General features: G+C 45.1%; 1 protein-coding gene across 1 annotated transcript in view; it reads right to left on the bottom strand.

Moving 5' to 3' along the window:
- Positions 1 to 15,266: 15,266 nt before the first annotated feature.
- GPC4 (glypican 4) overlaps positions 15,267 to 20,797 on the bottom strand; it is a 106,883-nt gene continuing 101,352 nt past the window's right edge. Inside the window, exons 5-9 of the mRNA XM_065900846.1 lie at positions 17,874 to 18,004; positions 17,634 to 17,780; positions 16,905 to 17,041; positions 16,068 to 16,243; positions 15,267 to 15,960 (exon numbers count right to left, since the gene is read on the bottom strand). Coding sequence (XP_065756918.1) covers positions 15,758 to 15,960; positions 16,068 to 16,243; positions 16,905 to 17,041; positions 17,634 to 17,780; positions 17,874 to 18,004 — 794 coding nt within the window. The 3' untranslated portion in view covers positions 15,267 to 15,757. The remainder of the gene's footprint in view (positions 15,961 to 16,067; positions 16,244 to 16,904; positions 17,042 to 17,633; positions 17,781 to 17,873; positions 18,005 to 20,797) is intronic.

A 20,797-nucleotide genomic window follows, 5' to 3' on the forward strand; every position in this document is an offset into this window, starting at 1 on the left:
TCAAAGCTCTACACTCCCGTTCCATTTAGTCACTGAAAATGAGCAGGACCTCTTCATTGTTCACCAGTTATCAGAGAACATGGCCAAAGAGTGCGCCCCCTAGGGACACTGCGGACAGCACAGTTACAGTATTCAAGTGAGAAAATCAAGTAAAGTCCTCAAGAGACAAAAACAAGAGCATGAGGCCCCAGCCAGAACAAAATGGAATTTGAAGCAATTACCCCACTAACTCAGCAACAAAATTAAAAAGACCCATTCAGTTTCATGAGGATTTAAGACCCCCAAATGGGCATAAACCAAATGGCCTCCAATCTCAGATCCCCTTTGGCTACACTGCCATGCTGTCCAACTTGAGGCTCAGACCCACAGACTGCAGAGGCGGAAAGGCTCCAGGGCATTTCTTTTTTTTATTTTTTAACATCTTTATTGGAGTATAATTGTTTTACAATGGTGTGTTAGCTTCTGCTTTATAACAAAGTGAGTCAGCTATACATATACATATGTTCCCATATCTCTTCCCTCTTGCGTCTCCCTCCCTCCCACCCTCCCTATCCCACCCCTCTAGGTGGTCACAAAGCACCCAGCTGATCTCCCTGGGCTATGCGGCTGCTTCCCACTAGCTATCTATTTTATGTTTTGTAGTGTATATATGTCCATGCCACTCTCTCACTTCGTCCCAGCTTACCCTTCCCCCTTCCCGTGTCCTCAAGCCCATTCTCTATGTCTGCGTCTTTATTCCTATCCTGACCCTAGGTTCTTCAGAACCATTTTTTTTTAGATTCCATACATATGTGTTAGCATACGGTATTTGCCTTTCTCTTTCTGACTTACTTCACTCTGTATGACAGACTCTAGGTCCATCCACCTCACTACAAATAGCTCAATTTCGTGTCTTTTTATGGCTAATATTCCATTGTATATATGTGCCACATCTTCTTTATCCATTCATCCGATGATGGACACTTAGGTTGCTTCCATGTCCTGGCTATTGTAAATAGAGCTGCAATGAACATTGTGGTACATGACTCTTTTTGAATTATGGTTTTCTCAGGGTATATGCCCAGTAGTGGGATTGCTGGGTCGTATGGTAGTTCTGTTTGTAGTTTTTTAAGGAACCTCCATACTGTTCTCCATAGTGGCTGTATCAATTTACATTCCCACCAACAGTGCAAGAGTGTTATCCAAGGCATTTCTATGGGAACCAGAAAGCCAGACCAAGTTTGCCCATATTTTCACATGAAACAAAGTACTAAGGTTGAACTTCCTAGTTCGGGAACTGAATTCAGAGAATCACCTAGCTCGCTGCTGAACACCCTGCAGATACCCACCTGCAAATTCATCAGGATTTGCATATGTCGATGATTCTGTATTTGTTGCATTCCAGTAAGTATTTGAGACCAGTAACTACGTAAAATCTTGCAGGTAATTTTCCCAGTAATTCCACAGATGGCCAAATGTGGCCCAACATATTGAAAATCTCACAGTACATTTATTCATTGTATTTGTAGTTTTTTTCTTTTCATTTTTTTTTGGGGTATTCGTAGTCTTTTAATATAAGCCACAATCAAAAGTGATGTTAACAATAAAGGCCACACTCAAGCCCTTGGCTACCCTTTCCCAACTGTGTAGAACTAATGTAATCCATTGGGTTGTCTTTAAAACACTGACCTGTAGAGCAGGTCGAAACTTTAGAAGTCCCATTCAAACACCGAAGCATTACCTACACATAGCGGTTCTTCTGATCCAAAGACAGTTTGCAGAGTGGGTTGGTGGTGGCGGGCATCCCACTATGGCCCCCTTCAACCTGTCTGAGCTCTATGTCCACATACATAGGACCAGCACACCAACTGCGCCAACCCACAAAAACTCCAATTAAGCCCTACATTGACCGGTTGTAACCAATATACAATGGTGGGTGTTGTTTCTCTTTATAAAAATGATAGGGCTTCCCTGGTGATAGGGCTTCCCTGGCGGCACAGTGGTTGAGAGTCCGCCTGCCGATGCAGGGGACACGGGTTCGTGCCCCGGTCCGGGAGGATCCCACATGCCGCGGAGAGGCTGGGCTCATGAGCCATGGCCGCTGAGCCTGTGCGTCCGGAGCCTGTGCTCCGCAACGGGAGAGGCCACAGCAGTGAGAGGCCCGCGTACCGCAAAAAAAAAAAAAAAAAAGAGAGAGATGACATGCGGTAGAGGCATTATGGATGAATGGGCATACAGATGGAATCAACTTTCTGTTTCTAGGTAGCAACACTTGGACAGATCACTTTCTGACGTATTCTTGACTGCACTTGTAAATAAGCACACTACAGGATGAAGACGAGGGTATGATTTGCGGAGAGCAAAGAAAGGAAATGCATTATTTAAATAATAACCAGGAGCCCTCACTCACACACACACACACACACACTGACCCCTCTCTCCATGGAAGAAGTTTATGGAATGAATAAATAAACGCATCAAGGAATGCACCAACGAATCAACCCTACTTATGAAATACCTCCAATGCACTATAGTAAGCTTTGAGAGAACAGTCTGGAAAACCCTAGTCCGTACTGCTTGGTTGGCAGTTGCGTTACCTTCTACTTTTGTCATTTTCTGTGTATGTTATGCCTTGTACTAGCATGTCAGCTGCAGCTTTCTGTCTCCCATGTGCTTACATGATGCCTTGGATCAGCAGCCTTCATTTTTTCCCCTGCTCTTCATTGTGAGGCAAGGTCTGCAACTCAACGACAACGCCATATCCTTGTTGACCTTCAAGGAGCCCCCTTCAGAACAGAGGCTCCAGCAGGCCTCATCCTTAGTGGAGCTCCAAACCCACAACGGGCTGAGACTTTGGAGCCAGAAAAGCACTGTGGGCCTCAGACAATCCATTTTCGAGAGTAGGCAAAAACCCAACACCACCTGTTTTCAATATGAGCGCCTCCATTACCAAACACACATTTTTACTTAGGTCTCAAATTAGGTGGACTGCTGAACCAGCCTCCAGTTCCCCAACAGCCCAGCCCTCTCCAGAGTAGGGATCCGCCTGTATAATCAGCTTGCCTGCGCCATGGTGGTCTGGCTGGCATCCACTCATGGTGCCTTCCACCCTGAGTCGTCACTCAGCTTATCTGCAATCCACGTAGCCACCCGACAAGTCTGGCCGCATCGCCAGACAGGCTCCTGCCTGTTATAAAAACAGTGAATAGGATGGGCCCGGCCTTCGCTCGGGGAAGCAGCCGAAAGTATAGACTAAATGGAAACCGTCTTCCTCTTGGCCAGTCATGACAAGGTTCTGGAGACCATCTTGGTGGCACGTTCTCTGGAGGATGTGAAACGGTCCAGTGGCTGGTGTTTTTCTGAGCTAATGAGTGATTTGGGAAACTTGGAAGCAGCCTCCCACGCCCTGCCCTTCCGCACCGCCCTCTCCTCAAATCCCTCAATGATGATGTCATTGCTTCGGCTGAAGACGTTGCTCCCTGTCAAACTGCAGATGCTCCAGGACGGAAAGCACACCATCCGAGCCTCTAGGGTAGGAAGAGACTGCTACCTGGGAGGCTGAGGGGGCCTGGGACAAACCTGGCCTTCCTTAGTTTTTTTTTCCAGTTTCAGAATTTGTCTGTGAGAGATTGAGGCTCCGATGGGTCTGAGCACTGATCACGCCAGCGATGACTGCTGGAGAAGCAGGTCATGGGTGACAAGATGACAAAGGCCAATGTTGAAGGAAGCTGGATAAGACCACCAAGCTGATAGGACCTCTTGATGCAGCCTCACACCAGCCCACCATGAGTCCATGCAGTCATGAAATTGGTGACTTTTAACGACAGAGCAGGACTTGCAGTTCCAAGCATGCTGCTTCCTCCTCGCAAGTACAGATGTGAAGCACTGTTCACGTGACCTGCCTTCGGAACCCACTTCTGAGTCGAGCGAGAAAATCTCTCTCCTTCTTTCATAATCACGTCTCGTTTTCGAGCAAAATTACTTACCTTGAGACTGAGGGCACCCCATGAGAACCTGGCTTCCTTGGCATCTATATAATATGCAGAAGGATCTGGTTAGTGACAGAACGCTGTGTCCAGTGTATCAGACTTGGCCTTTACTAACTTCTGTCTATTCAAAAAATTATATCCATCTTCAGAGTCAGGAGATGTGCCCCAAAGTGGGGGGGACTCCAAGTGTGCCACAGGCTGGGACAACACTCCCTAATGAGTAACAGGAGCAGTGAGTAGCTAACCTCTTGAGGGAACAGCCTAAAGAGACACCACTGGAAAAATAAGGGCACATCTGTTAAAGGAGAAGAATGGCCAAGTATGACTATTGGGAATTGGGAACAATTTTCTGAAGGTTGGTTCCACAGGCTATGTCAGACTCTTGGCCAGTGTTAGAGAAGAATGAATCTGCCTTAACCGTATTTCCACAAAGCCAAAACCAAATCCAAAAGGGAGGAGTAGGGCTGCTGCAAGGATAGTGGCTTCAGAGTTGGTGGTGGAGGGAAGGAACATGAATCAGGAGGATGGTGAAAAGAGGGGGTAACATTATAGATGGAATCAACTCTAATTTGAAAAGATACATGCAACCCAATGTTCATAGCAGCATTATTTACAATAGCCAAGACATGGAAACAACCTAAGTGTCCATCAACAGATGACTGGATAAAGATGTGGTACACACACACACACACACACACACACACACACACACACACAGTGGAATACTACTAAGCCATGAAAAATAATGGAATTTTGCCATTTGCAACAACATGGATAGACTGGGCGGGCATTATGCTAAGTGAAATAAGTCAGACAGAGAAAGACAAATACTGTATGATGTCACTTATATGTGAGATCTGAAAAACACTACAAACTAGTGAATATAATAAAAAAGAAGAAGACTCACAGATACAGAGAACACACTAGTGGTGACCAGTGGGGTGAGGAAGGGGGGAGGGGCAAAAAACAGGTAGGGGATAAAGAGGTACAAGCTATTAGGTATAAAACAAGCTACAAGGATATATTGAACAACATGGGGAATATAGCCAATATTTTATAATAACTATAAATGGAGCATAACTTTAAAAAATTGCAAACCACTATATTGTACACCTATAACACAGTACGTCAACTATACTTCAGTTCAAAAAAATGTGATATCATGTCTCTGACAATGCAAGCATATTTATGGGCAGTCTTCCCAGCTGGACATAGAGAAAATCTTTCCATAGCATCATACTGAGATTTGAGAACAATTGACTAGAACCCATTATTCTGGTGAGCCTGGACAACTACTTTTGGTCTGCTTAGGCAGTGGTGATCCATGTAGTCAGAGAAGAACAGTCACTGGGGGAAAAAAGGTCCCTTAATCTCTACCCTAGACTCTCCCTGGGACATTGTCCCCAACCCCTACCCACTGCAGCCCAGCAATCAATGCTACCAAGCCCTTGAACAGTCATGGCCAAGGCGGGAGCCATTGTTATTCCCCATTCATCTGGATTCATGTGAACACAGCAAATACACCATCCTACACTACGTGAAGGTAGCACCAAGGGAAATGATCTCCTCTTCCCACAGGGACAACCAGTTCAGCTAGGCTTCTCCAATCTAACCTGGGAAGGAGCAATGTGGGACTCACATACAATGGCTACTTTCAAAGCTAATACTGCAATGCATTTCCTTAAAACATTTCCCCCCAAAATGTTAGTTATTAGGATATGCTATGGTCTAATCTCTTGTTAAAATTTAAACCAGTCAAACCCAAAATGGGTTTGAATTATGAAAAATATTTACAGATCTTAATGAAGACAAGCCAAAAATTTCCCAGAGTTATTTGGTTGTTTATTTTTTTAAGTATCTCTTGGCAACACATATGAAGTTGCAAGGAAATTTTAGTTAGAAACATCTGAAAACTTCCATTTCCAGTAAACACTGACAGCAAGCAACTTCAAAGGCTCTGCCACCTAATCACTGAGCAAACAGTACATGTGTGGACACTTTGGAGTCGGCAGAAAACGCTTTCTAATATTTAGAGCTCCCTAGAGATAACATGGCTTGTTAAGTGGTGAGATCCCTGCCACTGGAGGTGTTCAAGCAGTGTTTGGGCAACCACTTGGCAGGACTACTGTAGAGGACAACCAATCACTAAAGATTCAAGATTGACCTGGATGTCCTTGAAGAGACCGTGGGAACTGAGTTGAGCTGGTAAGTCTAGAAGGTGATGAATTTCTTTCTTTGTAGCTCTACATTCTGGAATCCCTGAAGCTCAATGAAGTTGTCTATCCCTGCCAAAGTTGCTGATGCCTAATGCACTTCCCCACCCCAGATGCAGCAAGAGTGCCCTATAGGCCTACTGGTGTTGCCCTCTGGTAGTGCACAGGTGTAGTCAACCCAGTTGTTCACCTACCCAATAGATGTTCCTCCCTTCTTCCTTGCCGATCATCCCCTAATTTGTTCAGGGTAGTGTTCATCCCCCTCCCTGTAGCCACGTCTTTCAGGTAAAACTGGCCTCCGACCAGGGCATGAATCTCGGTTAGCCTTCATACTCAACAGCTCAGGGCATGTGAGCTGATTCTAGGCAATGAGAGGTGAGGGGATGTCTGCTGGACGAGGGTATTAGCTCTTCAAAGGAGACTTGAGAATAAAAAAAGAGTCTCATTGCTACCAGCAGGAAGTTGCGTGTGAAGATGTATTATTACTACAACTGTGACAGCCATCTTTTTTTTCAGCTTTATTGAAGTTTTACAACCATCTTTCAACCATGAGCAAAGCTATCCAACATGCTGAAGTTGGCAAAGTTGAAAGATGGAAAGGCTCTGGATCCTTCATAATGACGTTGAGACGCAACCATCCCTGGAGCTTCCCTACATCGCGGCGTCTTGTTATGTGAGATGATAAATCCCTTGTTGTTTAAATCATTTTGAGTTGGATTTATCCTTACTTGTAGCCACGAGCGTCTTAACTAATACCACAATCTTCGATCGGATCTCGTCCTCTCAATGTCTTATAGAGATGTGGTGAAACCACTCTTTTAATCCATGTGGTCTGGGCCAGAAGATTACAGGAAAGACAGACAAGGGGATTACTCAGAATCACCCGTTCACTCCAATAATGGTCTTCCAAGACCACTTTGCATTCTTTGGGGAGATACAGATGGGAATTAGATCCTGAGAAACACTTCTGCATAGCTTTCTCCTTTCTCCCTGTCAACTCTGGAATCAGAGGAGCTGGTACAGCTTCCTTATGTGACCCGGAGCGAAAAACCTTTCTTTACAAAGCAAATGGCAACTCCCCAGGAACTCAGAGTCTGGCGGGAAATGGGGGAGAATGGTGGAGAGAGGTGGGGTGGGGATGGGTGGTCAAGAGGCTGAAGAGGTGCTCGCCTGAGTGTCCTGCTTGCCTGCCTCCTGGGTAAAAGGCTTAGTGTGTGGAATTCTCCTCTAGGGGTTCTGGTAGAGAAGAGTAGAAAGAGGTGTATTTTAGGGATGGAGAACAGTGAAAGGTCAGGGTGGAGGGGTAAAGGGACCCTTTGGAGCTTCTCCTGTTTTGAACCCTCAAATCAGAATATGTCATCATTAGAGAGTTAGAATATTTTCTTGCCAGCAAGAAGCAGGTTTCACACTCCCATCTGCTCATTTTCTAGAAAACCTCACTCTTCGATGTAAATGCAGCTTTCCTGCTATCACTCGGCAATAGTCGGTGTCCAGGCTAGCTCCATTCTAAATGTGGACAGTTCCCAGCCCACAGAGAGGGCGCCAAGAGGGCAGATGGGACCACGATCTTAGAGTCCCGGCAGCTGCAGCTCCTTCCTGTCCAGGCCCCAACCTGTTTCCCAGCTCCTGAAGTCTAAAAGAGAAAAGCCCAGCAAGAAGTCAAGCTTTGCAGTTTTTTAACTGTGATCACCCAAGGGGCAAAATGACAAAAGCCACCTGGGATAGCAGGAGGCAAGCAGGCAGGGATTCTCCTTAACCTGATGGTTATTTGGCCCGTTCATCCCTCAAGCTGGCCGTCTAATGCTTGCAGGTTTCCCCACTCCCTTGCAATCCCAAGGTCCCTGCAGGACGGTGTCTGGGGAACCAGGCTCCAAGGATCCTTCTCTGTGTTCCTCTGCAGAGCCAGGAGGCCAGAGCAGAATGGTGTGGCCTAAGATGCCTTGGAGCTCTGGAGGGCCTGTGTGGGCAGAGGCATGCAGGTGAGCTGGAAGCAGTGCCCAAAGAAATGGAGAAGATGTGTGCGTGTGCATGGCTGGCATGCAAGGGTGTGATGGGCTGGGAGGCCGGGAGGAGCGCTTTTAATGTGTCTGACTGCATTCTGAGTCTGGACGTCCAAAAAGTACTCCTTGGGTGGAACTGGGTTGTCTTCACCAGTAAGTTCCAAGTCAAGACCGCCTGGGAGAGGCTAGAGTGTACGGGGTTATGAAGGGAGCTGAGCGCTTTAGGCTGTAGGGTAGTGTTGAGCACGTTGTCAAGCCCAAGGACGACCCCATACTTAGTTCATCTTCTTTATACACCCTGGGCATCAGGTCAAATCCTATTCAATTATTTGCGTTAGCTTGTGCCCCCCTTGAATTTTCAATTGCCTTGCCTGGCTTTTGAGAGCTTTGTATTGACCCCACCCCACCCCACTGCTTCCCTAGTCCCATACTAGCAAACGCATCGCCTCTGCGTTTTACACACATTTCCTTTCTGCCGCCTCACTACGCATACCTATCACACTACCATCCCCAGACCAGTTAGTCCCACATCCCCGTTTCTCCCCAGTGGCTTCCTGACGATAAGGACCCCATCTGACTTCCATCCTCCCTCGTCCTCCCATCCTCCCTCGTCCTCCCATCCTCCCTCGTCCTCCCATCCTCCCTCGTCCTCCCATCCTCCCTCGTCCTCCCGTGCAGAAACCAAGGCCAGACGTGTCATAGATCAGATTACTGCCCCAAATCCCATGTGATGTTGGAGGCCCACATATCCAGAGCCATTAGAGACCTCTGCTCACCAATAGCTGGCCTCTCTAGGTAGTTCATCTTTGGAGTCTGTTTCAATATGACAAGGACGTGCAAATTTGTTTGCTTGTACATTTCTCCAAAAGGGAACTTAGCAGACAAATCACACAATGTGAGGCACAAAAGGATCCAGCCAGGCCTGACTTGTGTGGAGGCCAGTGGCCCAAGGGGCATATTGCAGAACACCAGTCTCTCATAGCCACCTCGGACGCTGCCTCCCTCCCCCATACCACTCTGATCCACCTCTTGGATCCAGGGATTTCTTTCATCATCAGCGTACAGCATCTTTGGTTTATCCAGTTACATGACTCACTACTCATTGAGTAAGGGAAGAAACCCTCTTTGTTCAAAATGGACCATTTACACATTCTAAGAAGGCAGTTGGCTAAACTTTAGTTCTAGAAATTCACCCTTCCCACAACTCTCGATTCTAGAGGTGTGATTCACATTGCCTCTCAGCGTCTCTCCTCAGACTAGTGAGGCCATCACTTGCCTTTCATTTGGAGGCAGAGTCCTCAGTCCCTGCCGATCTTAAATTACGTCTCTCTGGACCTTGTAACGAGGTCTGAATACCTCTAGTCAAGGACCTTGCAAATTTTTCTAGCACATACTGTCTGATGGGCATGCTAGGACATATGTTCAGGAAACAACCAACAAAAGCTCCAGGGTTCTCTCCCCTCCGCCCCCTTGTCCGAGGCAGGAAATGGCAAGTCAAACTCTCTTGACCCTAAAGCACACATTTTGTCTTCAGATGTTGTCCTTTCTAAGATGAACTGAGACCAGCGCAGCAGGAGGAACCTATTGTTACACTCCCCAGGCTAGAGCAGCCCCTGTTATCTCGGATCTTTGTGTCCAATCTCTGACCCAGGTGTAACTTTCAAGGTGGAATCTTGTCAAGGGCTCTTTAAGAAGCCCAGATACTATTCACTGGGCCCCATTTATCCCATCTGTCCTCACAAAGCTCCGGCTGATTAAGCAGGTGTGAATGTTCCCAACGTAAACCACGGTATTCTTCTCAACAGATCAAGGCAGCTGTCCGGGCACCCCCAGAGCCCATTCACACAGGGTCACGTGAGGCTGTCCTGCAGAGGACCGACAGGTTCACTTGACTTAATCCCAGTTCTTCAAGAACCAGCAAGTAGAGACCTCATGGTCCCTTGCACTATCATCCGAGCTCTTTCTGTTTTGAAATCGGGCTGAGCAAAGAGCCACTGCCACTGCGGTTAGAAAACCTCGGCATCATCAAGATTTGTCTCCAGGTGGTCCTGGACTCCTTGCCCTGAACTCGGGTCAGCCAAGTCAACCAGCGTCTGCCATGACCCTTACCCTGGCCCTTCCACAGGACCAGGACAGCTCTACGTGCAGCAAGCCTGACAAGCCCCGTCCCCCTTCCTGATGATTCAGGGAGGTGGAATAAGAGGAAAAGGGTAATCAGAGGAAAAATACCACTTGAGATAAACAGGCTTTTGTGGCAGACCAACCTCGGTTCCAGACCTGGTTCTTGCGTTTCTTACCTGTCGCCCCTTGGACAAGTTACCCAGCTTCTTCCAGTCATTTGACACATCTGCAAAATGGAGGGATTTCTACTCTGCCGGATCGTGTGAGATCACTGCCGTGGCCCAGCTTTTGTGCCAGGCACACAGGTTCATCCCACCTCGCTGCTCAGTCGAGAGGTTACAGGTGAATTAACGGCAAGGAACTACTTTCCCTTTTACAGTAAACGTGCCCAAATAACTGTTCCTTGCTGCTGCCAGGGCTCGTTCCAAAGTACTCAGAACTCCAACAGAATAACAACAATTTTTCCTTACACCTGAGAGACAAGAGAGCAGGGGCACTAAAGACCTTGAAAGGCAAATGTAGTGAAAGAGGATTGAGATCCTACTGCATGTTCAAAAAATCACCCACTGACCGTGATTATTTCTTTCTGGCCAACCTGGCACCAACTGCCCATGCCGTGAGCCACCAAGAACAGTGGGTTACAGGCAGCTTGAGGCTGTCGATGGTGATGCAGAAAAGCAAATCCCAGGCAGTGGTAAATCTAAGAAGTTCTATCTGGAATGCATTTTATATGTGCATGTGTGTATATATTTTTTTCTTGGCAGGAGACTTACCTTCCAAATTATGTTTCCCTTAGGCTATTATTAAAATAGCGTGCATTTCCCAAACACACACCACTACCAGCAGGGCAGCCCATAAGTGACTGGGATAGTCTAACTGGGTAGAGTCTAACTGGGATTAAGTGTTTGAAAATACACAAATACACCTCTGTGTGTAGATATGATTGTGTGTATACACACACAAACACACAGGACTTCCAACTCTGTCTGCTAAGAAATACAAGTGCAGAGAACTTTGATCAAAGTCCATAAGACCTTTACAAAAGCATGTTGGGTCAACACACATGTGCTGTCTTTTCAATTCTTTAACCACACCTGTCACCTTTCATCAGCTTTAACCTGACAGGATTGACACATGAAAACCTTATTCTTTACAATGATCCTGTATTATTTTTTCAGAATTCCTAACATTTAAATGTCAAAAGTAGAGTAAAATGGGCATTTAATTCCGCACATGGACACTCATGCTGAGAAATGGATTTCTGTAGTTTTTACTGATTAATTCTGAATTTAGAAATCACTTCAAACATTGATGAGGAAAACTTTAATCTTACATGAAAACTGAATGTGGACATTTGCATATCCTAATGATTCCTCTACCGCTGGACAGACAAATCACGCAGTAACCCAGATGATCTAGTTACACATTTTCCTAACACTCTCACCTCCATCCTGTGTGGCAGCTGATGGTGCTTCCAGGCATTTGGGCGTGAGGAAACATTAAGAGTACTTCATTCTATTAAATATGAGTCGATTCCAGAGCACATTTCATTTCTGAACCATTTCCAAGCATTAAGAGTGGTATTAATGTGCTGTGTTCTAAGAGGATCTTCCCAATCGCTTTTGCCAATGTCTTCTTCACTGGTGATGCTATGGAAATAAAGTGCCCCAAATGAAGCTTAATGAACCACAGGCAGCATCCTAATTGTGCACTCCAGGATGACAGCACTACAACGCCCAAACGCTCCTCGTCAAGTCCATGTTTGTTTCTTGAAAAATTACCTAGATTAATCTGGGCCAAAATGCAGTAAAAATCCAAACTGTGGTAGCATGGAGAAGCCATGCCTTTAGAACAGGAATCCATTATCTTTAGGGACCCCCCCCTTCCTCCTCTCAATACTTTTTAAAGTTAACCTAAAAAATATGAGATGATTGGGTATAATATGCTACCTTTCATGTAAAGAGGCAAAAAAGAAAAATCTATTCATATTTGCTTCTATTTATATAAAGGAACTTTGAGAGAAGATATACTAAAGAACTAATAAGTTTATCTAACGTGTGGGAGGTAACTGGGCAGATGGATGCAGGAACAGGACAGAAACTTGCACTTTGCACCTTTATAGTACATGTTTTGGTTTTTAAACCCTGTCTATATATTACCTACGTAAAAACTAAATTAGACAAACAAATATTATATGGCATTTGCTTTACTGATGGACTCAAGACTCCTATATTACCAGGTTATCTTTCAGGTATTTTTCACACATATAAAAAGGATTTTTACAAGAAAATAATTAGGAGTTTAAAAGTGGAAACTGAACTTTTAAAGTATAATGTATCACGGAATGCCGAATTATATTTTTCCCACTAAGCTTTAAGTTGGAAGAAACTTCTCAGTGCTTTTTTATTTCAAAAAAGAAAGTTGTATTTGGTAGTCTGGTATTTGCTTGAGAGTGCACACACATACATACACACGCGCACATACACATGCTCGCACGCACGCACGCGCACGCACACACACACAGAGGCTTCCTGTAGTAGTTACTAACATACTACCTTTTAGCTATGCAAATGGACATAGTCTGCCAACACAAAAGGGCAAGCAGAATTTTGTGTAGCACCATCTATACCTATTTTTATTCTGGTTCTGTCATCACATATGATACATTTTACTTCAAAAATTTAACTGTTAATTTTCGTAAAAAATTACCTGCAAACTGTTAGGTTTCTAACAACTCAGGAACTAAAGTTCAAAGATTTAAGTCAATTGTTTGTATGCTTTTATCAAAATCATAGGTGCTAATTACTGACTTTTTAAAATAAAGTACAAATCTAAGTGTCGTAAAACGTTGTTTCTTAAGGTACAGATGAGAAACGACTTTGTAAAGCACGAACCCTTCACGTGCTATTAACTGAGGCTTTGGAAAAGTAAGGTCTCCTCACAAAGCTTTTCTTCTACCTCATATGCTAAACTCTTAGGTTTTAAAATATTCAACTTGCCTTTATTCCTGTTTTGGGGAGGGTGTGGGGGTGTGAGCCTGCCAGCTGGTTAGAAGCCAAGAGTTATCCAGTCAGACCTGAGTGGAAAAGTCTAGGATTTGTTTATTTCATATTCAAGTTCAAAAGCAAGAGACAATTTAAATAATAACAGAGTAACAGGGAAAACAATGCAAAGAAAGAAAACAAATCAGTTAGACTCCAGAAGAACCTTCAAGAATATTTAATTCGGAAAATGTTATTGGTTTCGAGAACTTGACTGAAAGAAAACAGCTGGGCAGAGTTCAAGGTTTTAAATTAAAAAACAATCTAACAAAGTCTATGGGGATAACTCTTTGAGCCACATTTTGGAGACCAGATTCATTTCTACCAAGTAAAAATAATAGCAGTCTAAGCTAAAAAGGAAATTCCTCACAACTGAGGTAGTTACTAAGTATCAGCACATTTTCCAAGTTCTCACAAGGCAGCTTAGCTATTTACAATCAATTTTTCCTCATACATAAATGGAGCGCCTTTTCAATTTTATGTCTTCTGCGATTTGTTTAAAAAATAAAAGAACAAAACACTTATACACACCAGCCAGAATATGCCTATTTTATTAACATCATGCTTTAATAAATAACTGGCTACTTCTAATAAAATTAAGCCTCTGTTGACAACAGCCCCCAATATTCCATTTTGTCCATTCTACAGAATTTGGTGTAAAAAGTTGAAGGAAATGTAGACCCTGAGCTATCAAGTAATTATGTTTCAATATAAAAATAGAGAATTACTCTTACAACTGAAGATTAAACAATAACACAAACAACCTCTCTGTGGGTTTCAGCTTCCGTGGAATTGGTTGGGATCTTAATGGCTGTCTAAAGCAGGAAGAGACTTGCAGAGCGTGATTCTTTCTGAAGACTTCTGGGAACTCTTTTTAACGTGGTTTTGTTACATTCTCATAGTTTTATGGGCTGTCATTTGGTAAGGACTCAAGGAAAGAAAGGGCTCCAAAGGGGCCAAGGCAGTGCTTACTTACTCTTTGGCCTGGGACAAGAGATAATGGCCTTTGCCCGTTCACCCAAGTGGCTAAAGGTCATCACTAAGATGTGGTCTTCTCAGCTCTACCTACTCCGACTCCTTTCCCCGCCCCCCGCCAAATCCTGACAACACATGAAAAACAATCTGGACACTCAGATCTCCCCAAGTGGGCTGCTTGGCTGATAGGGTAGCACACAGCTGTGAACCATGCATGGCAAGACCCTTGCCTTTCCGATCAGACAGGGCTGGGAGAGAAAAAGACTCAAATAAGACACCTTAAATCTCTTTTATAAAAAAAAAAAAAACCCTGGGATCCAAAAACAAACACAAATACACCTGCTCGGACGAAAACTTTGCTTGAGTGTTCATAGTTACTCCCTGAGCCCAGGCTGTACCCCAGTTCTGGCTAGCCCCCAGACAGCTCCCTCTGTATGACCGGGGTTGAAATCTGCAACAAGAAGGACCAAATGAGATTGTTGGGATATCAATTCAAGGAGGGTCAAGTGTGGACACGAAGACCAGCAAACGGTGGGCGTGCTCACTTGCCTGGATTAAAAGAACCAAACCAAACCCACCCCCAAACTAAGTGTAAACAGGTGATAACTACGATATCCTGCATGCCTTATATCTTTCGAGGGAGAATGCAACAGGAATCTTCTAGATGGACTACACTTTAAGTATAAGCGGCTTCAAGAAATGGACCTGTGATCTTAGTTTATACAATCCAACTCAACCAAAATGGGTAGTCTGCAGTCTCTTCCAGTCACCAGCTATAAATGAAGTATAACCTTCTTCTTGTATTGATGTTTGAATACAACCTGACAAGTGACTCAGAAGCCCCCTTGCGCCTTCACATTCTGTCCTAACTTAATAAACATTTTTAAAATGACCTCCTCTTCTCTCCAGATAAGGCAACTAAAAACAACAGGGATAAATGGCAATTTTACTGCTTGTTGGGCTTTTTCTTTTAATAAGGTAACATGATAAATAAAACCTGCTTCTGTACAGCTATTTAATATTTCAGAGATACGTACATGTTACATGCCAAGAAAGGACCCTGGTTTTCTTGTAAGAAACAAGGTGAGACCGTATTGAAGAAGAAAAAAAAAAACCCACAAACAAACAGAACAAAAACAAAAAAAAACAAACAAACAGAGTGATAAAAATCACAAATGCACAACTAACTACAGTTCTGTACCTACACTGTTAGCCACATTTAACATGATTCTGAGGAAGCAGGACCGACCTTACGTACAAGTCCCCTTTTCCCGCAAAACTGAATGAAAAAACAAAGTCAGCATCTTTTAAACCAGTGGCCACATAGTAAAAACTGTACATTGTTGTCCATTCATTTAAAAAGCAAAGTCACTAGGATGGTATAAAAGTGATAACCGGTGCCTTTTTGATGATGAACACTTCTTCTCTAAGGTTGAGAATTATCTCCATTCTCCCTGCATAACCAGGGACAAGATGCAGAAGACAGTGAGGAGGTAGGGCCGGGCCCCAGCGGGGACCCCAGCGCTGCTGGCTTTATCGCTGACGCTCTTCCCAGAGTGGTCAGTTGCGTTATACTCAAACTCCGAAGGGCACTGCTGATACTCACATCCGCTTCCACTTCCTTCTCCACTGCTCTCATCACCTATTTTTGAAAAAAAAAAAAAAAAAACAATGGAATAGAGATTTCACTCTGCTGCTTCTCATCACAAGGTATATAACAATTTGTCCTTTAGAAGCACAAATGCTTACTGATATCAAAGAAGTCCACATCGTTCCCATTATAAGCATTCTTCATTTTACTGGTCATAACTCGAAGAGCCATGATTTGACGAAGGATCAGTATGTCCGGTTTGCTGGTGTCAACCTGGACCTCCGGATTATTGCCCTGGTTGGCTAATCCGTTTCCTGTCACTGCAAACAGGTACCTGCAATGAGGAATGACCCCATTCACATGATCAGTAAAACAAAAAGTTACAGAAGACAGTCAAAGATTCCTACCTAGGTTCTAGCATTTTCCACGGAGTACAATGAAATGCAAGTGCTTGCCTTTCGAATAACTTGAATCTCTCCTTTTCCTGGGCATACATTATGTTTCTCCAATCTGACTGTGACCTTTCTGAAAACTACCCATTTCGGGGAGGTTGGTGGGTCAGAGTGAAGTGGGTACTTGTCTAACTTCCTGAGTATGTAGGGGAGGGACACAGAGCATCGTCAAGTAAGAGAATGAGACCTTTGGAGAACTGGTACTTTATGAGGCCAGGCCATCGAGCACAGGACCACAGGTATAAAACATTAAAAATAATGACACTATTAAAACCGCTCAATCCCTCATTGCAGCTGTAACACCAGCTTATAACCACTGTCACAAACCTTTGACCCAGAACTCTTTGCAAGTAGCTAGGGGCCTTCCTGACACTTCTACAGCAGAACCAATTCCTAAGAATGTCTAGAAGCCTTCCATGTTGTTGCCACCTACTTGTGAAATGCTTCCTGCTGCCTCGACTAAACAACTGAGCAAACCTTCTCTGAAAGGTCTCCGGGCATCTAGGAAGGGAGAGATTGCACACCCGTTCGATGGAGGCTAACCTGCTTTTGCCTTTTCCATTCCAGCAGTCATCCTCATTGCCGTTTCCTGCAGCCATCCTCTCATCGTTGCAGACGTTACTAGGAAGAGAGGACCAGAACTTCTTGGCCTGCTTCAGTTTCTCCTTGACATCAGTAACCTCATTAAGAAAGAGAGAAAAAGAGACCTCTGTAAAACCCCAAAACCACCTACATATGTGCCCTTTTCATCACTGTAAAGTATCTCCAGAGTCTCTCCGTAGTCAGAAGAGAAAAATGCAGATCACACTGATATGTAAAATGTATAAAATCACCCAAAGAATTAACAGGTGAAATAGAAGCTCTGTGAAAACAATGTTGCCTAGTGCCTAGATCCACCGTCCATTCTCGCTCTCCATTAGAACCGCCATCTGAGGCCCACCGGGTCTCATACCCCGGAGATACACTGATACGACACAGTCTCTTCTCGCGGGCTTTTATAACTCAGGATCCAACCTATGTGTTACCCACACTGTGAAACAAAAGGCAGGTGTTCAGATATGCCTCAGCACACCCCATTTGTTAGCCTACGGATGGAATTTCTGAGCTAGGGAATCAAAGAGGCAGATTCACTGCCATCCCTGTGCAAAGTTGCTGGAAAACTTTCACTTGAAAAGACCCAACAGTTGGAAGCGTCCCAAATAAAGATGCATTTGGAGCAAATGTTTTCAGTTCTTTGTCATTAAACACGGCCATTCCTGCCAAAGTGCTCACCAGTCGGTCCAAACTAGTGCCAGCTGCTGTGGTGGGGCGCTCCTCGGGGTGAAAGGGTCTGAAGCGGGCACTGAAGGCACTTTCAGAGATGGAACGGGAAATCCGACCAGCTGGGAGAGGCTTAGGGGGTCCACATCCCTGGAAAACCTGTATTGGCATAAGTGTGGTCACGTGATGGAAGTGACATTGCAGGCTGGAGCGGGCCCCGTCCTCTCCTTTCCAGGACCCGGCCATCCTTACCTTCTGAGACACCTGCACGCTGTTCTCCTGCATGTTCATAATAGCATCTGAAATCTTCACATCGATGGGATCCATGACCGATTCAATGTTGAAAGGACCCTCTAACCTCTCGGCCACCATCAGCATAGCATCTAACATGAGGTTCGGGGCAGAACAATACAGCATACAAAGGAAATCATTAGCTTGGCCTTGAGTGATCAGTCTGATTACTTTACTGTCTTTGATTCCCTTGGGTGGGGTGGGGGGGTGCTGGGGGGGAGGGGGAGGCATGATCATCATTAATTCATGCTTTTAGATCTATTTCTATGACACAGAACTTCATTCAGTCAGTATGTACCACACTAGCTCTCTGGAGTGTGAAGTGACCAGATGAAGGCTTTATTCCACAGCAAGGAAACCCAATCGGGAACCTTCTAACACACTGATTATTCATCCCTCCATGTGTCAGTGGCTGTCGTTGTACGGCTCTGAGCTAGCTCCCAGCTGACAAACCTAAGGCTGGAAGCAGAATAACATTCCAGTTCTCCCAGAGACCTCCACAGATCTTCTCATTTCATGTTCCATTTACAAGAGTCAAAAACATAAATCAGTTCGAATCCTGGCATACCAATTCTTTTCTTTCATTTTTTAAATGAAACCCTTTCAGATCCTTGAGTGCGCAGTTAGAAAATACAAATGAAAGTGCTCCTAGGAACTCTAATGACCTTTCAAATAATGACATTTTGAGAAATGCAATTTTTTTATTAAGATAAACTTCCCATTTCAAATACAAGGGCCTTGAGTTATTTTAAAGCAAAAACATGTACCTCTTTTTTTTTTTTTTTTTTTTTTTTTTTTGCGGTACGCAGGCCTCTCACTGTTGTGGCCTCTCCCGCTGCGGAGCACAGGCTCCGGACGCGCAGGCTCAGCGGCCATGGCTCACGGGCCCAGCCGCTCCGCGGCATGTGGGATCCTCCCGGACCGGGGCACGAACCCGTGTTCCCTGCATCGGCAGGCGGACTCTCAACCACTGCGCCACCAGGGAAGCCCTGTACCTCTTTTTATTCAAATGAAAAGACAACCCAAGACAGGGCACAAAATCCATGCGTTCACAATATGAGTCTTCACTAATTACTCTGGAAATCACTTTTTCACTTTGGAGGAGTCTAGAATTTTTTAGGACACATTGAATCTCTTAAATGAAAAGCACTGTATGGGTTTTCTTGTCATCCATGGTTCTTGGGATTATGCGATTTAGTATTTTTCCCTGATACTTATTGTGTAAAATTAGAAGAAATTGGAAAGGTAATCTCCAAATGAGAAAAAGGATGCCTCATTCATGACACGCAGTGAACTTTTAAACTTGTTCTTTCCCCTTAAAGGAGAGTTAGGCTCACATTCTCCACAGCCTTCAGGTAGTTCAAGGACAGCTGCCAGAAAGAAGGGTGAGTTTCTAGAAGATGGTGTGTCTCTCTCAAAGAGCAGGCCACAGCTGAACTTCTACCCAAGCTCGCTGATGGAAAGGAGTTCTGGCATCAGCAGATCAGTGAACCCAAATCTGGTCACCGACCTTTCACCTTCCCCTGAGAACAAATGCAACCCAACATTTTAAAGCACGGGCTCATTTCTTTCAACTACAGTTCCGATGTCACAAACCACGAATAGATGTCCGTGCAATGCAATATTTTTGAAAGTCTTATTAACAAATGAAGTTTCAGGTTGCATTGTGGTAAGCGCCAATAAACCGACACTTCCAACCTCTAAGGAAAGGCTGCCAGAGTGAATATACCATTGTGCTCGAGGAGAGGAAAAATGCGTTTGATGTGCTAGCAAAAGGGGACTTTTGTAAACAAGTGGAGCACAACCTGAACGTGTTCATCATTGTCGAAGCATCAGGGCTGCCACGTCCAGAGAGCACATGCCTTCGGAGCCGAGAAGGAGTTGCTGGCTCCAGAGAAAAATATTATGAAGGGACAGACCATAAACATCTCAAACACAGAGGTTTCAACAGGAAGGAAACGGCGCACCTCGTCACTACTTATTCCCCTAGTGGCAAGGAAAGGCCAGATCGTGAACGTGTTCGTGTGTTTGTGAAAGGGAACATAAACCCCAATTCTTCTGGCTGTTTGGTGTCTTTGTCAACTCCAGGCCTGCTGGCTGTGCACAAGGCCCTGGGAAGAGAGAGGGGCCGGGCCCTTGTCGCGCCGCTGCCATGGCGTTGCGTGTCCCGCGACTGAAGAATGCGAGTGAGGCTGTGGTCCGCCTGGAGGCTGCAACCCGGGAGCCAAAGCCGCCCCTCAGCCCCAGGGCAAGTCCTGCCTGGCTATCCACTGGGCGCCTCCATAGAAGCGAATGGCCCTGATGAGAAGCCCCAAGAGGAGTCCCACGATGGCTGGTCCGGTGTTGTTGCTTCTGATGGATCTAGGCTGCAGGCCTCCCTTTGCGGGGTATCTGACCGGCTCCTGCCTCTTGCCAGGAACTGGCTGACGTCCCAGCCGGCAATCCCGACCCCCTCATACTAAATTCCCAGTGGCAGCAGACATGGGACGTTCATAAGGGTGGCTAGGAGCCAAATGAATGTTATCACGACGGCAGTATGCGACGGAGAGCAAGTTGCACCTACCCGTAATTTATGATTTCCCAGAAACTGACTTTCGTGGTCGTGGTGGCGGTGGGAGTACTTTTCAAAAAGAAGGTTTCCTGTAACCAACCTCTTACGAAGCCAAGTCCAAGGTGTTTTGACTATTCGGATCCACCTTGATAAAGCTGGACGGCAGTTTAATAGGTACAGTTCAAGAGAGGGACACGAGGGCTCGGGAGCAAGGAGGCAGAGTTGGAAAACTCATCCTTAGTCTCTTCAAAGGGTCTAGTCCAACTGCAGGAGTTTAGTGCTCAGGACACTCCCCCCGCCACCCGGGCAACAGAGCAGCCCCTTCTCACTAGGG

The sequence above is a fragment of the Phocoena phocoena genome, chromosome X (assembly GCF_963924675.1).
Source record: "Phocoena phocoena chromosome X, mPhoPho1.1, whole genome shotgun sequence".
NCBI classification, from domain to species: Eukaryota; Metazoa; Chordata; class Mammalia; order Artiodactyla; family Phocoenidae; genus Phocoena; species Phocoena phocoena.